This window comes from Meleagris gallopavo, chromosome 15 (assembly GCF_905368555.1).
Source record: "Meleagris gallopavo chromosome 15, MGAL_WU_HG_1.1, whole genome shotgun sequence".
NCBI lineage: Eukaryota > Metazoa > Chordata > Aves > Galliformes > Phasianidae > Meleagris > Meleagris gallopavo.
In genome coordinates, this window is record NC_139418.1 from 14,570,901 (window position 1) to 14,588,796 (window position 17,896).

Below are 17,896 nucleotides of genomic sequence, written 5' to 3' on the forward strand. Positions count from 1 at the left end.
TCTAGTGACAGCACAACTCACTGTGCAACTGCAGAAAATTGGATCCTGGTCACTGCTTACGAGATCATTTAGCCTACTTTTTGGGTGATTGAGTGACATTATTGCTAAATCTGCCGGCTGATGTTCATGAAAAAGAAAGAGAAATCTTTAAAAGTCAGTGGAATACTTTCTGCAGGGAAATGTTCTGATCTTTGTAGAGGAACAAGCCCTTGGGAATACTGAAAGAATGGATGGGAAAAAAGATTCAACAGGTCTAACCAGAGATGTGTCAGTGTAAGAAACCTGAATATTTTCATTTTGTCCCCTTCAAAAAAACCCGTTTGGAGGAAATATGTAGTCCTGTGCTAATTCTATTGAGCCATTATTTTCTTGAAATATATTTGAATGCAAAATACCTTATACAGTGCAATTTTGTGTGTTTTAATATAAAAGAAGAAAGGGCTTTAGAGATGAATAATCTCCTTTTTATTCTTTATAAAACTAAAATTTTTGGTAATGAATATGAGAGTCTCAAATTCAGACCATGTCTGAATTTTTTGTAGTCAATGTGAAGCATGATACATCTTGTGATGGGTTGATGAGGAATGTGAGGTGTTTTGACATCAGGCAACAAATAATTCAGAAATAATTTCAAAATTTAATTACTTATAAAGACTTCAGCCTTCCACAACATTATTAATTTTGTATTTTGTAATAGGTTTATTGTGGAAGAAAAACTCCAGTACTTGGTAAAATCATGGCTCCTTTGGCCGTCATATCCTCTTGGGATTTGCTGAAACCATGATTTCATCCTCCCTCTTAAAAGAACTATGTACAGTGAAACCAGTGGGTCTGATCACTGAGCGCTGCTTATAGGTTCCTCACTTTGTATAAATGAGAAACAATCTGTTGCATCTCAGATGAAGAGATCCATCAGAGAAATCTAATCCATCAGCTGTTGTTTTGGTCAGTAGGATTCATGCTCTGCCACAAACTTTACCAATGGCCTGGGCTATCCCACAGCAGTGTATCTTTGTCTCTCCAGTCCTGGCTGCTGAGGGATTCTCATTTGTGCCTCAGCTGTGTCCCTGCTGTCTCCGTAGAGGAGCAGCCCGTGTTGTCTGCCGGCATTGCTGCCAGCTGCTAGTAGCACTGTGATAAATAGGGGGAATAATTTGGCCAGTTGCCTGAGTTTAGTTAACAAAGACAGAGTGTTTTCCTTTCTTACCCACTGAGCGTGCAAGGCAAAATGAGTCTTGGTGTTCCAACTCGGTGCATCTATCGGTGGAAACTCCGGCAGGGTTCCTGCCACCTGCAGCTGGCTGCTGCTACAGGAGAGGAGAGATGTGTTGGTCCTTCCCATGCCAGCCGCCAGATCCTCCTGCAGAGTTTCTGTGACTTTGAGTGTGCCCTTACTAGCAGTCGTTGTAGAGAGTGGTATTTTTTTTTTTCTTTTCAGAATGGCTATAGGTCTAAAATTACACAGTAATACAATTACCCTCCCTCCTCCCCTCAGCACTAAATGCTACCAAGAGGGAACACTCTAGAGCACCAAAGATGAAGACATTTTTCAGAAAGATGAAATCAAATTATTAGCGAGGCAAACAGATGGAAAACGATGCTATCACGATTGCACTATCAGAGTAACACAATATTGGTAAGCTTTGTGTTTAATTAGAAACATCAAATGCCCAAGCTTTCAGCTAATACCAGCATCAGTTTTTAGGGAATAGTTAGGAGCCAAGCAATTTGTTATGAGCAAGATATCTGGTTTCCAAAGACTGCTGCTTATTATTCACGTTGGGCAAGGATATCTACTGCAACTACAAATGAGCATAATTAGGACTATAGCTCTGAATGGAATAATAATATTAGATCGGCAGATGGGAGAATAAAGTCAGGTACATTTATCCAAGGCACTGTAGGGAATTCATATCATATTAATGAATGTAAACGAAGTAATGCATTCTGAGGATTTCAAGTCCAATATCAAAGTGGATGCAGATGGGAAGTGATTTAGTTTATCACTCATTGTGTTTGTAATTGTTGTTATTGTAGATAATTATAATGAACCCATCTCCACTGCATCTAAGCAGACTATCCACTAGATTGTGGATAAACAGGAATGATATACAAATAATTTTACATTAGCACAAACTGGCGATAGGTACTTCAGTGTCTATTGTTTTTGGCATTTACGTGATCAAAAATGCCAATTGCCTGGAATATAATTTGTTGCAGAGAATTTTACACCAGTGTAGTGTGAAAATTACTCATTGCCAAGTGTGTCATTTCATGAGAATTAGCAGAGTATTATCTTGAAATGTGTACTTTGTATTTTATAAAGAGAAGCTGTTGATGACAGGACACAGGGAAACAGACCCTTTCCTTTGCTAATGCAAGTATTACCTGCACTTTGAACACCAAAGCATTTGCTTAATACCTCTGAACAGCCTGTCCTGTTTATGTGACATCCAGGGACTCTATAGTTTATCTTCTAGAAACAGGTGTTTGAGCATAGGCATTCAAATGAGTCTGAGAAAATCTGCAGGAAGGTAAAAACCACCTTTTAATTTGTTGAGCAATTAAAAGCATGTGGTTTACTTGTGATGTGTGTTTGAAAACCAGCTGAGGTTATGTGAAAGAGAAAGATATCAAGCATTAAAATGCCATATTATGCTGAAAAGCTTCTATGCCAGCCTCGAGATTTTAAATACTCTGATTTTTAAAAAAATATTGCCAACCAACATCATTTCTGCTCTAAGTGCATTTGAATATCTTCAGAGAAATGGAGTAAGACTTTTGTTCTCCACTGAATAACACTGATTTTTTCTGTGCTCACGTGCACTGTAGAGGTGCCCAGTGACAGGGCTTGTCAGGAAGAGGGTGACATTGTGGGAAAGGAGTGCAGGAGCTGGAGGTGTCCTTCAAGCAACTTCTATGATACCTATTCAAAATGGTTAATGCCCCATTTGGGGTAAAAACTTCCAGTAAGTCAAGAGAGACATTAATTTCAGTGTACATAAAACTTATTTTAAATTTGAACTAGAAAAAAATTCTGTGTTTTAAAAAATTGTAGAGGGGATTGATTTTAAAATCTTTTAATCTAGGAAATCTGAAGTTTTGGCTAATGACTTGGGAATGGCCTTCAGTCTCAAAACATTGCTTTTTCCAATCATCATGTGAACAGATTCTTGTAGTTACTTCCCCATATAAGACATTTTGCCATGATAAATGGTAAAAAATATGTTTTAAAAATTGCATAGGAAGAGGCTTTAAAGAAAATATAAAAATGAAATGTTTTGCACGTTCCAATGTTTTATTGGCAGAAAGAAAATGTAGAACTGACCTGTTGGTTTTTATCCTACAGAAGCTGTGTTTATCACTTAAACAGTTTCCCAAAATTAATTGCTGGTAGAGACACAACAGAGAGGAAAAACAGTAGAAACAAGATGGGGACATTTCTTCTGCTTTTGACTATACCCACTCAAAAATTCTTGGAATTTTCAGTGATAAACCAATTTACTGGATCTTTTTCCTGTGTTTATCACTTTAAATAATAAGCTTTACTCTGCATTCAGTATTATGAACCGATAATGGATATAAATTATAGTGCACAACGAGGTTTTTACTGAGGAAAAAATAAAAGAAAAAGAAACAGCCTTCTGCTCGACATAATAAATGTTAGATTACATCTGCTCTACCATTAATGATATACTTCTGCAGAAGGTTACTCAAACCACCACCAGACCTGTGAAAATACAAGAAATTTTAAAGAGATTTCCTGACTCCCCGGTGGAAAATCTTTAAGAGCACCTCAGCTAACTTCTTTAACACGTTGGTGTATCCGCTGGGGAACAACTCCAAGGTGAACTGCAGAGTCGGTGGGTTGGTTTCATACAGCTCCACTCCGTCGTTGAAGAGAGATGTCTCAGAGATCAGCCTCTGCAGTGCATACGAAGAGATGAATTGCAGCCAGAAAGCCTGACCTAGAGAGGAGAAAAGAGGTACAAAAAAGCCACTCCAACAATAAATCATTCAGTGCAGCTGCCATTGAAATTCCTGCAGCGATGCATGGGATGATATTTTCATGGCTTCTTGGAAGCCGCACAATTTTTGGTCCTTACTCATAGCACACTGTTTTTTTCTGGACTTCTTTGGCCAAAACTAATGTGAGCACAGCTTTGTCTGATTTGCCCTTGGGCTCTTTTGTAGCACACATCTCTTGTTGTCTCCTAACGCTCCCTTACAGGATTTAACAGCACCCTTAGCCTTGAGGCATGGCTCCTCAGCAGCTCCCCACTGCAGCCCAGCATTGTAGGAAGCAGACAGGTGCCATCCTTATCTCTGCTCCATTTAGGAAGGACCAAACTGTTTGGAAAACAACACAGAAACATTTTTGAAATGGCAAACTTACATCTGAACAGCTTGTTTATTAAATTATGCTCTTTGGGGGTGAAGAAGTCAAGGTCTAGTTCACTGCAAAATGAACAAGTGGCATCTGTTGCTACCTCCAGACACGCTTAACAAGAAGTACCTGAGGAGTAAAATGCTTTAAATGAGCACTTAGCTTCATTTTCAGAGATATGCCCACTGGATACGACACAAAGCTCCTAAAAAATTGCTGATGTGCTACCATTTAGAAAGCACAAGAGCATAAACCTACTAGATGTTGTGCTGTCTGGAAAACTAATTGTAGAGGCTTGTCATCATCTATGCATACAGGCATTTAGCCTGGGAAGAATAGAAATGCACTCAGCTGTAGTCAAAGATACCAGCACTTATGTGCACAGTCGGTGGAGCTCTGGGGAATGGATTCAGTGCCCCTGAGATGTGACCGTGGTGAAAGAAGCAGTGTTAGGGCCCTTCTTAGCATCTCTTCCTGTTTCCTTCCCTCCTACAGACCTTGTGCTTTTTCCTTTGGAAGCATATGGCTGGTCACAGACTGTGTAAATACCCAGAAGGAAATTGGTCCAACAGCTTCTTAGCTGGCTTTTGCATTTTTCATGTGAAATCTAATTAGTAAATATTTCTAAGCACTTTGACTACTTGACATGATTGTTATTTAAAAAGCGTGATTCAAATCTAGCATGTAATATTATTGGCTTCCCCCCTCCTTTCTCTTGCCTTTCTTTTCTTTCTACATGCATTGTTATCTGGGGGCATTTTCTGCTGGTTTTCACAGATTTGCTTCTCCATTTTATTCTGTTTCTGCTGTTCCTCAAAATGATAATCCAAGCAATGCAATATTTCTCTCCATGATGTATGTGTATGTGTGACATAAACTAAACAGAGAGAGCCAAGAGCTTCAAGGAGACGCTGAGAACACAGCACATTTAAAGCTAGGCAGAAATGCCAGATTTACTGCCAGATATACTGCTCCTGCATTGCTCACAAAGGAGAGATTGGATATAGCAAGTTAATCTGTGGCTGCACTGGAAACACATAGATGTTTTCTGGTGCCACGACAGACCCAGTCATGGGTGGGGAATGTGCATGGCTGTGAGTTCCAGAAGTCTTGGACCTGTGTGGAAACCCTTGCAATGCAGTGGGACAGGTTTACAGGATAGGCAATATTTAAAGGACAGAGTTTTAATATAATAATATGATAATATGATACTGTAGCAGAAATACAAGTCAGGGCCTGAAGCAGCGATGGAGCACGTGGTGGGAAGGCAGGACCAACCCAGGGGAGCTCAGGTGCATGCAATGTAGCTGAGTGCCCAGAAGGAGTGGAGCCAGGATTCACCCCTTTCCAGACCTCATTTAAGGGTTGGCAGTGGAGGTAAGGGCTCCTCCTAGGAGATCCCTGTATACCTCAGGCTTTCCGGAGGTAAGCAGTTTCTTTATTTCTGTGCATGCTACTGCTCATGTTGTATTTGAGCAGATCCTCACTTGCTGCATCCTAGGATCTTGCTGTTATTGCTGTGGTTTCCATTGTGTTACAGTTAGACATCCTAGCTATCCAGTCTACTCCCCCTTTTCCTATTTGACTTTCATTTAGCAGGGAAATACATATATTGATAAACAACAGTAGGCTGTGATTTTTTTAATAAGGTGATAGGAAAAATCATTCTGATCAAGATATGTATGTAAGATAGTTGTATATTTAAGGAGTGACTCATCTGTGATATTCACTTTTCTAGACACCTAGACTATGTTTAGTAGGCACTAAAGAACAAGGTAGTAGTAAAAACTTCCCAGGAATCTGGGAATTATCTCTGCCTGGGAAATCCAGTGATGGATTGTGCTTCCTGCTTTGCTTTTTATGCGTGTTATTTGGAATTATCAGAGTGAATTTAATTAAATATCCTAAATGGTGACAGAGTGATTTTCATGACTAGTGTACTTGTACAGGTTGTTTTGTATTCATGTGTCATTTGCCATTGTGTGGCCCAATGTGCTGTGAGTTATCTACAAACAACTAGGAGAAAAAAGAAAAGTGAAATGTAAGTTTCAGCATATTGCTTGGAAGTATTTCATCAGCATCAGTAGGACTAAAACCTACAACATCCTCTTAAACCTGGGACTGAAAAGGCAAAGGGCTCAGTGGTGATCTTGAGGGTGGTTGAGGATGTGTACAAAATGGCTTCATCCTCTTTCTCCCAAACCATTGATGCTACTTCCTACTTGAGTTAGGAGGGACTCATAAGGATCATTGATTCTAGCTTCTGGAAATGCATCTGCAGAGCTGACATTTAGAGGTCAGCGCTTCTGGATGAGGAAGTTCCTCTCTGATCCTTGACGTGACTGAAATCTGGAACAGGTCGTCTGGAGATGGGGTGGATGAGGCTGGACAAGGCTGTGAGTAACCTGGTCTGGCTGTGGGTGTCTCTGTTCAGGAAGGTTGGACTAGGTGGCCTTTAAATGTCCCTTCCAACTCTAAGGACTCTATGGAAATAGCTGTTGGATTGTTTTGTTCATTTTGTTTTGTGTGTGTTTGTTAACTAATCAAGAGAGATGACTGCTTTTACTTCATGTTTTACATCATTTCTCAACTTTTACTCAGGCTGTTTCGCTGTGACCTGAAAGAGCCCTCTTCTGGAGAAATCTGGGTGGTTTGGAACAGATGCAGAGATATGACAGAGTTCACTTAGAACATAATCAACAGATAATAATAGGGTACTCAGAGAAATTGCAGTGAACGACAAGCATCATCAGCCTTTTCAAAAAGCAGAATCAGACATTTTTAACTCCACATGCACAACGGTGTCAGGAGAAGCAGGAAATAGCTAATCTTTAATTCTTATGTTCTAGCTTTAAAAAAAATGATATTGTAAAATTGCAAAGGGAGATGCATTGTCATAGGAGAATCACTGAGTGCTGTGTGTGTTCTCATTAGCAAACAGAGCAGGAATTTCTGTGCTGACCATGAACATCATGGAAACCAGCACAAAATGATAAATGATTTTGTAAGAGGAATCTAGGTTGAAGGCACAGCACTATGAGTGATCCCTGAGCTTTGCCTTGACACGTGAGAGATGCCTCCTGAGAGCAGTGAGCTGCTTTCCAGCCCAGTTACATATCGATTGGGAAGTATTTTATTATTTCATTCTTACACATCTTGTATCTTGGTTAGATCCTTCTGTTTCTCGTGTGCACTTACAATTTGAGTAAATAATTTTGAACAGAAAAATCATCCATGGTGTCTGCAAGTGTACAAAATCAGAAACAGCACTGGGCTTGCAGGGGATGTGAATAAAGCTGGATTGTGATGGAGTGTTCCAGCTGGGAGCCTGCCACTTACAGTTGCTTCAGAAGCACTTTTCTAGTTGCTAAAGTAAACTGCTTTCCTTAAAGGAAGCAGAAGAAGAAAAATGAGAGCTAATACATACTGGTTGTTCAGATGATGTGGAAATGGTGGTGAGAATTACCTGAAATATGCTGGCTAGGAGATAAGCTTGTGAACTTTGTAAACAGTGTACAAATAGGGAAGGTTACTACAGTTCAGCAAAGTTCTCATCTTGTTTCTTTCAAACCTGCTAATTAAGTGTCTCCATTACCTGGGACACTTATGTACTTCACTCTCAGCCTACACCCCATTTCAGATCTGTATTTGCAGTCCTTCACAGCTCCTGCAGTTACTTTCAGGCTGAGGTTTGCTTTTGGGTGTCTGTTCTCCCAGTCTGTTTCAGTACAGAGAACATCTTGGCATGTAGAGATTAAAGCTCAGGATTGATTAGAGAGGAGAGTTTTGAATCCTTATAGTACAATCTTTCTTTTACATCTGACACCAGAGCACAGTTTGGTAACATTCACTCCACAAACCCTATCTCCACAAAATACGTAAGTGGTCGATTTAAATGCAAATGTACATTTCTGTCATAAGACATTTTATATGTTTGTGTCCTAGTTTAGCCTTTTTAAACAAGACTTGGTGTCCCTGTTTCTTCTATGAGGCATGCTCCTGCTCTACTGGAGATAAATACTTGCTTGTGGTTATGTTATGTCCCTTCTAATGAAGGTTGGAAGTTCTTGCTGACTTCCATTTTTGAGCACCAGAATTGAAACATGGTGAATGACTGCAGTGCTCAAGAAGGAAATGGGAAACCCAGCCTTCAACATTTGGAGCAAATAGCGGAATGTAGCCCTACAAGTTCCTTCTCACAGAAGGTCTTATCAGTAGAATACATCCCTGGCTCTGCTCCCACAAACACTCATCAGAAATGGTATGTTTCATTTTCTGCAAGAATTTCCCATCCTGGCCCTGAAGCACTTTTGGGTTACGTGCAACTGATAATCTTGAGAGGTGTCTTGAGGTAGATATCTTGCTTTCCTAAAGACCTCAGGCTGGGAAACCCAAAGCACAGTCAGGAACCACACTTTCTACATCATTTCCTTAAGGACCTAATGTGAATTCCAGTTCTCCTGGAAAATCTTCTTGCACGAAACTCCAAGCCTTAGGAGGTAAACTGGAGGCTGGTCATTTCCCAGTTTTGCACACCCATAAAGTGGATGCTTTGTCAATTGCCAACAAACAGTCGTATGTTTTAAAAGGCAATGCATTGATGTTGCGTTACTTGGACCTGACTTGGGAAACACCAGACTTCAACCCATGTGACAGTATAATAACCAAGGTGTGTCTGTGAGAGGGCATCAGATGAGCATCAAAAGCCATAGCAAAATTATTAAACCATCTTATTCAAGAAAATGTTCATTGTCAAGAGCAACTTGGCTCTGAAGGGCAAAACACCCCTACCACTTCCAAAGAAATTTGGCAACCTCTAAGTGTAACACCATCTTTCAATCAGTGCTGTGCTGTCTAATTAACTAATGTTTGCACTGTTATTTGAGATCATCGCTTTACAAGGAAGGCTAATATGTTGCTATGTTTAAATGTTAGAATTAATAATCTAGAAAATATGATAGTACAAAGTCAGGTTACTCTTATCATATCATCAAAGTCAGGTTTAACTACCTCCTTTTTTGGCTTCTTGCTTAATTAGTTAAGCTGCTAAATTTAATTAACTCATCAAACTTAATTTGAAAAGATCTCTCAAATCAGTAGGAGCTTATCTTATGCTTATTATTTCTATTTGGTTCATGAAATCTTTGATATCACCGTTTTGTTAGGATATTAATGGTAGCATTAATTGTGTTCTAATTTACTTCATTTACTCAGATGGTGGCATTTTCTTCATTTAAAGTACCAGCATGTGAAAAATCAATCACAATTTAAGGCAGTGAAATTGCTCTTCTAGCCATCTCTCAAGTCAGCTACGTACTATCTCTTTTTCCATAAATGTAAATTGGGTTTCATGTTGGGTTTCTGAAGTCCTACATCTTAGAGAAGTGTTATGAGGGAAATTATCCTCTGGATGCTCTTTTGGAACAGCTTAACCATGTTGCCAGGTAATGTATTTGAAACTAAAACTGGTATTACAACTATCTAATTCATTTGAGCACATCTGGGTGTGATGCTGCAGCTTGATGTTGGTCTGCCACTCCTTGATATTTATTAAAGAGTTTTTTGCAAAAGGTATAAATGGTAAAACTAGATGTAAATTCAAACCCATTTGTTTGGATATCTTTTCATTCTTCTAGAAGATATGCACAGAGGAGAGGCCATGCAATTGCTTCAATCAGTATTTCTATACAAATTATTTATCCATTCTGCAGAGAGCGTTTTATTGTGACTTAGGATATGCTGCTGGTAGAAACTTTGCTAATTAGTTGGGAAAGGAGTTCATATGTATTTGTAAAAACCTAGTTCTATGCTGGCTGAAATCGAATGCTTTACTGCTATTCCAGACAGTATGATTTGCAGTTGTGTCCTTGCTCACAGTTGCTCCCTCGGGCTGTTTTATTGTTGTAGTTTCAGTCTGAGGCCAACTCTCAAATGCACAGTTAAATAGCTTGTGTCTCTCTGTTTTTTTTTTCCTTAGAACGACTATAGGAAGCTATCTATGCAATGCAAGGACTTTGTAGTGGGGGTACTGGACCTGTGCAGAGACACTGAAGAAGTAGAAGCAATTCTGAATGGAGATGTGAACATACATCTGTGCCCTGAGCATCATCGGCCAAGTCTGAGCAGAATTAAACTGGCGATTAAGTACGAAGTCAAAAAGGTAAGCTGTTTGTTTGGGTGGATACATCTTTGCATGTCAACTAGATATTCACCTGGAAAATCAGTGAGATAGATTTTGGTGAGACCAAGGCTGTTCTTCGAGTCTTAGCACTTCATGGAAATACATTCATTGAATGGAAAATTTGATTCTGGCAAATTCTGGTCTGGGTGGTCCTGATTAATTTTCCTACAATATGCATTGATAGAAACTGAGCTCCTGCAACGGGTTTGGAAGAGCATTCCAAATTTTCGAGCTAACATCTGCTCTATTTCCCCTTGCACACCCATCGCATTCTCCAGCTGTCCTCTTGGCTGTGTACTCTGCTGCCCAGAGAGGGTCTTTTCCTGTTATGAAAGCCATTAACTGAAGAAAATCTTGGAGCTCTTATTTGAAATGAATTGCTTTTGTGTAGGAGCACATGGTTTGGAGCAGAGTACAGTTTCCTAGTATGCTGTATATAGCATCTGAGCCCATGGTTAGTAAGGTGCCTTTCCACAAGCTGGGTCAAGTTCAGCTAGCGAAGCTGTTGCTTTGGTAACAAGGGACCAAATTTGCTCTGATGCTCTTTTAGAAAATGAACTCAACTGCAAGGTACTCAGCTCATCGCCAAGGAGAAGCCCCACTCACCCATAGACTGAGAGTTATTATGGAGCTGGTCAGAGCCTTGAGTTCTTCCAATGTATGAAGTTTTCTGTGCTATTTTCCTCCTTTATTCTTCTGAACACTTGTCATCTCTTACATACCAAAACCATTACTCAGAGGTGATTTGCTGCTGGTGATCGTGCTGCTTTGAGCGTGTTTGTCCTGGCTTAGACTGCTTCAAGAGAATATTTCCTCAATTTCTTATATTTTTATAATAGGTGGTTATTTTATGATGTCTGACAACTAATTTAAGGCATCTGTGATCTGCCATATACAGTTAGTTGTTTTATAAATAACTTCATATGCTTGAGAAAGCTAAGTATCCTTTGTGGATCACAGCTACTCCTTGCCCACAGATAACTGTTAATTACAGAATATGAACATAAACATTACTTGTGTTGACTCAGTTTAGCACACCTCAGAATATCCTTTTCATGTGTTTGTGTGTAAGGTGAGCCTTTAACTGCTAGCTGGAAAATAAGATAGCTTCATCTGTGGGAGGCAGAGATGCGTTCAGATAAATGGCTTTGGTTATTGGCAGTGGCTTGTGATAATAAGCTGGTATTTATTGCACATGCTGAACAGAGATTGTGTTAGGGTAGCACAGTAATGATTTCCTTAAGAGAAAATAGGTTTCAGGTATAAATTTTATATTCAGCTGAGAGACATTTAGACTCATGTATATGAAACCTGTGCTCCAAAACCTATTCTCATTGTAAGAAAATTATATAATAGAAAGGGATGTGATGAAGAGCGAGTTGCCATATGTATCTGATAAATTCTTGAACTGGTTCTATAAATTCCAGGTCACATTTGCAAAGTTAATGCGATGAAGAAACTACATCTGTGCCTGCTGCCCCTATTACTAAAATCCATCTACCTTTATCATTAGCATCAGCACTCAAATGGTCAGTTCTGCTTCCTGCTCCACAAGCTCCAAATGAGCCAGAGAAATTAAGATATTTAAACTGGGGGGGACAACTCCTGGAATTTTTTATTTGTTCTTTCTCGTGAACAGCAAGAAGAACTTTAAACAAGGCATCCTCAAGAACTTCACAACAGGCTAGAGAAAAGTAAAGATTCAATACTGTAGGTTTTTCATTAAGCTAATATCCAAACTAAATATTTGTATCCAAAGTTTTTTAAGAAATAACTTATTTTTCTTTAAATTTTTCTCTGCCATTAGCTTCTATATCCACACTTTCTTATTAGGACTCTAAATGTCTACTGTAGGCTTCAGTTGATGAAGGTTTGCAGGGAACAACTTATACTGAAAATTTAATATCAGTGGTTTTACTGCACAGCTGCTGATACAGTTCCCATTTAATCTCAATTTGTACCCATATGAGAGCTTTAGGGATGCAATTAAGGTAAAGTTTGCTGTTTAAGTTATTAGTGCTAATTTTTGTTCCGTCCCAGTATCTTAATTAAACAATATCCTTAATTTGTTAGTAGTGCCCCTGAATAAGTGACAGTTGCTGGAGGTACAGGCTGCACTTCGCTGCACACAGAGCAACAGAGGAGTGAATTCAGTCATCAAACTCACACTTACTTTTAGCCAGATATACAGGTTTTCTCACACTTCACTTTTTTTAAGGCCATATCTCTGCTTGAAAAATCCCTCATTCCAAGGGCAGCTTAGCCTTGAGCTGGATGGGAGGCCAGAGCTGTTCGCTCGTCATACTGAAGGTACCCTGAAAGAGGGACTGAAGCCTTCTTGCATCATCTACCCAGCTGCAGCTGGTAACTTCAGCAGGTTTTGTTCTGAATGCTCTTCCTATGCACTGATGTATTGATCGGAATCCTGTTCTCTTTCCTTTTTTTTCCTCCCCCCTTTTTATTTACAAAACCTCAGATGAAATGGAAACTCATTCAAGAAAACACCAAAGATTTTAGATTTCAGGGCCTTATCTCTTTGTTCTCTTTATTTTTCCTGAAAGAGAAGCTCTTAGTGTATATATAACGGACTGCCAAGAAAACAAGTCTAGGTCTCCATACACAACTGAGGTATTTTATATGCAGGGGTAGTGAATAATTAAGACATTCTGCTTGCAGGTATTTCACAGCAAGGAAAAAGGCTAAAATTGCAGTCATTTATAAAGCATCCTCTAAGAACTGTATTACAACTCTACCTTAAAGAACTAAACTATCACTTTGTACCCAGAAATTCTTGGAAAACTGCACTCAAACACCCTCTGTTCAAGTTCACGGGGGATATCGCTCCCTTCAAATTAAATATCTTAATGATTCGTGATTCCTTGAAAAACTATTACAGTGTCTGTTACAATAGGAACAGTTGGTCAAGAGCGAAGTAAACGGTTTTCAAATGTTGAAGCATTTATAAAGCCCTGGGTGCTTGTCAAGAAAAGGATTTCTAGCAGATGTCATGGAATTGTTGTAAACTTATTTTTGTTACCTCCTGGTATAACCTAGCTGGGTTTTACATGTGAACCCCAGTAAAGGTCTGGATTCTTACTGCTCCATCAAAGGGAGGAGGAAGGCTGGGAGCAGTGGAGCCCCGTTGTGGCACAGCAGAGGGCTGGGCAGTCTAAATTGAAGTGCTCTTCCAGGGAAATAAAATAACTGATCCCAGTGACTGTACCAGTTTCTCCTCCGTGCTTTCTCACATGGGCTCTGTCAGAACCAGGTTACTTGTCCCCACACTTGGTGTACTCCAGAAGAGCTTTGATATTTTAAGAGTTCATCTGCCCTGAAGCAGTGAGCCATTCTGTATCTCTGTAGCTGATTAGTAGCATGCTTCCAAGATATAAGGGTTAACTTCAATTTCTTGGATGGGAAACTGCCGGAGAGTCAATTTTCTTTAAACAATTGAACAATCCCTATCAGACATTGGAAATATAGGGAAAAACTGTACCATATTTATATTTGACTTTATTTCTAATTCATCCAGGGTGTCATTTTCACTGAGGCAGCTCTCCTTTGAATTCTTCCCTCAGACCTCCAGCAGTGAGGAAATGCACCTTTTCTTGGTGTACCACAACAAGAGCATTTGAGTAGTGTCTATCACCCTTAGAGAACTCTTCCTATTTCCTGTTCTCATTTTTCTCCACGCTGCTCTGCCCTTTTTTAATCACCCTTTAGTATTGGCAGGAGAGTTACATTTTGACACTTACCTTTAGATGTAAAGCTGTTGCTTCTCTGTAAGAAGTGACATTCGTTCCCTTCTTTCTCAATGTGTATAATCACTGCTGCTGTATTCTTTTAATTGCAAACCTTGAATGCCCCTCTCTGTTTTCTCGGTTAGGAGCTCATTTCATAACTCACAAAGCCAGAGCACCCCTCTCTTTCACGAGTTTTAATTAGATTAACAGTAAGACACACAAACTGAGTTTTAAAAAAAAAATTAATAAGAGTTAAACAGAACACCAGATGGCTGTGTAAATCCTATTTAATGGAGAACTGGAACAGGAACTTTTCTCATAAATGTATTATTAATAATTAACATATGGAGGATGCTCCAAGCAGAATACTCATGGCTATATTAGATTATAACTTTTTTCCTGCATTGGTCACAGCTCTTGTCAACTGCTGCAACAACCTCAGTTTCCCATTCATTTGCTATGAGGATGCAGTTTTGCCCTGTGCTGTGCTTGTATGCCAACTGCAGTCCAGGGAGCTCCTTGCTATTGCATGGGACCCAGTGGCTGCATCCGTGGAACAGGCAAAAGAATCAGCCCTTGCTGTCAAGGTCATGGGAGATCTTCCTCATGGCTCTTTCACCCTCTTTGAAACAGCATGAAGGTTTGGATTTTCCCATGGGATAAATCCTAAACTTCTCTATCCCTGTAGTCACAGCGTGCACAGATAATGGTTTAAGCAGGGCAAGGCTGTGTTTTAACATCCGAATGTGAGGTCTCTGGGGGAGGAGAACTTCTCTTAAAAAACGTTTTCAGGAAGTTGGCTTCTTGTTTTTCTTTTGTTTAACTCTGGTCATTTTTTTTTTTCCCCAACTACTGAATTTGAGGAATAGCTAATTGAAGTCATTCACTGATGGTTGGGGCCATAGCGGAGGGAGGAGGAGTGTCTCTTGTCTCCATCACCAGGGCCAGCTGAAACTGTAAAAAGGAGATTTTGTTTTTACGTGACAGTAGAAATACCTTGGTCATTCTGGACTCTTACTCTTATCCATGTAATTTTCCCTGTATTTTTACTGGTGTTTTACAGATTTTTTTTGTTAAGTGATAGGGAAGGAGTTACTTTCCTTCCTTACGGAAACAATTTTTATGTCTCTGACTATTTCATTAGCAAGGTTCCTTCCTCCCACTAAATCTGTGGCTCTGATGATATCCATTTGCCCAGATGTTTTAATTTCTTTCCCAGGATGAATCTCATTTTGTTATTTCCTGCCCATAAATTCATCCTCTCAGGATGGAGATATGATTCATTTGAGCCTTGAGTGGTGTTTGCAATATTCCCAATTTACAGTAATATGCAGACTTAATTATTTTCATTTGCGAAGTGCCACAGGGTCTTAGATGTCCATGAAGACATTGATGAGAGAGCAGAGGAACGCATCAAATCTTTTGCATGTGTTTCCATCATAGATAAAAGGATTTAAAAATTACCTTTATTAATATTAAAATTCTGTTGAAAAAGAACAATTAATATTGTGTGCTATAAACCTGACCTTATGCGCCCCCAATTTTGGCTTCATTTATCTCCCCACAGGCAGTTGACCTGCTGATGTCTTTGGGACAGAAAGTCAGATGGGGATGAGTACAAACTCCCAAGAAAAGAAGATGATTCAGTATTTCAAATTGAAGGCATTTTTAAAATCTTCCAATTTGAGCATTTCCATGAGTAGTGACCCAAGATGCATCTCTTCCATGCAGTATTCTTGTCACATGCCTGTAGATATCCATATTTAATAATTTTTAACTATCTACTTCATGGTGAGGGGACTTACCCTACAAGAGTCTCTCCATCAACTCTGGGAGTGAAACTCTGTGTTGGAGGTATTAGAATTGGAGTACTGTATCAGCATAGTCTTTCCTTGTCATTTGGAAGAGAATTAACTAATTCTCTCGAGAGAAGAGGTTATAGCATTTTAAAACTCTATGCCCACTGTCATTTGCTGTATAGGTACCCAAGGGAATTCGTTTTTTGATAGCTTTTTGTTCTGGCATGCTTTCAGATGAATAGGTAAATAAGGATTTCCAAGTGGTTCTGATTCTGTAGAGATAAGAAAAACCTGGAATGCTGGAGGCTGGGACTTTCACTTCATTTGCCTGTCAGATAAATAGACTTATTTATGCATGTGAAATGAGAAACTTGGCATTAGCAACAAATCTCTTCATAAAACATCCAGCATATTGGAATATGGAACTGGAGATTCCTCAGAAACACCTCTGAACTCATTACTCTTTAGGGAAAAAAAAAATGTTTAGCACAAAAAAGAGTACCTGCTCTTGAATAAAGGAAGTGAAATTGAAACTAAACTATGGAGAAGTTTCAATTAAAGAATTTCTTTAAACGCTACATTTTCTAGTTTAATACCTCAAAAATAGCACTTAATTTTAAAAAACATGGATTGAAAATATAAGCGAGAACAATAACAATGAAATCTTTCTCGGTTGCTAAAAGGATTATTAACTTTGTGTTTTTCACTCGGCACTGAAGATTATTTCTGTCAGTAGGAGAATTGCAATTGAAATGGTCCTGGCAGCTTTATTTCCACCATTATTTTTGTTTTCTATTAGACTAATTTGTTTTTATTTGGCTTTATTTTGTGTCTGTTTAATATTTTGTGTCTAGTCAAACCCAGTTTCCATTTGCATTGCTCATTCTAATGGGACTACGCTGCCTTTTCTGTAGCTGTGCACTGCATAGGTGCTTTGGGCAGTTATGCCAGCACTGGGCTGTCTGTCCTTCACTGCCTTAGCTTTACTGCTTGTCAATTCTGCAAAGTGAGATCCCAATCCCATTAATGTGCTCGCTGATTTAGCAGAGAGCAGAAAATCTATCCCAAATGCCATGCTTGTTTTTATATGGCAGACTGAGTTGCATGAAAGGTGTGTGGTTGCAAACAGTAGCTATGTTAAGGTTTAAAATGCTAAAAATCAGGATTTGAGATTAGGTAACTCGAGTTAATCAGCAAGTGGATCCAGATATTGAGTTTCCATAACATTGAGGAATATGTGAATGTCTTGGGATTTGATGCAAGCGGGTATTTCCCCACTCTCAAATTGCTCTAATAAGTTTTCTAAGCTAAGAAGGTCCACGTAAGAGGTTTTCCAAAAGGCATATTTTATTACTAACACCATATTGACTACTTTTATTGTATCTCTTTTAAGTAACTGCGACTGAAGCTGCACAATTAATTTTTATTTTGTTCTGATAGTTCTAGGTCATTTGGGCTCTGACTGCAAATAAAAACCTTCTCCCTTTACTATAAGGTTTATACCTGTTTGACTCGATACCAGATCTAAATATACACTGAGGCAGTCACAAAAAAAAAAAAAAGTCATATGCAGGATGAGTGAGATCCTCATGAATATTTGTGATACCATTAGACAGTCAAATGAACCCCAAGGAGAGAGGAAAAGCTGCAGCAATCCTCAGGGCAGGGACGTTGCCTTGCTTCATGTTCTATCTGCAGCAGCCCACATAGAGTGAGTTGATTTCCTATGGTCAGATCCCCTTGGTGTTCATCTGCTGAATTTTCTTTCACCCGAGTTGAGCTAGGG

The 17,896-nt window shown here is 39.2% G+C and overlaps 1 protein-coding gene across 5 annotated transcripts in view; it reads left to right on the forward strand.

The window, feature by feature from the left end:
* TRPC7 (transient receptor potential cation channel subfamily C member 7) overlaps positions 1-17,896 on the forward strand; it is a 65,488-nt gene that overhangs the window by 14,232 nt on the left and 33,360 nt on the right. For all 5 annotated transcript variants that reach the window (XM_085236846.1, XM_085236847.1, XM_085236848.1 and 2 more), the window contains exon 3: positions 10,365-10,547. In XM_085236846.1, the coding sequence (XP_085092972.1) occupies positions 10,365-10,547 (183 nt within the window). The remainder of the gene's footprint in view (positions 1-10,364; positions 10,548-17,896) is intronic.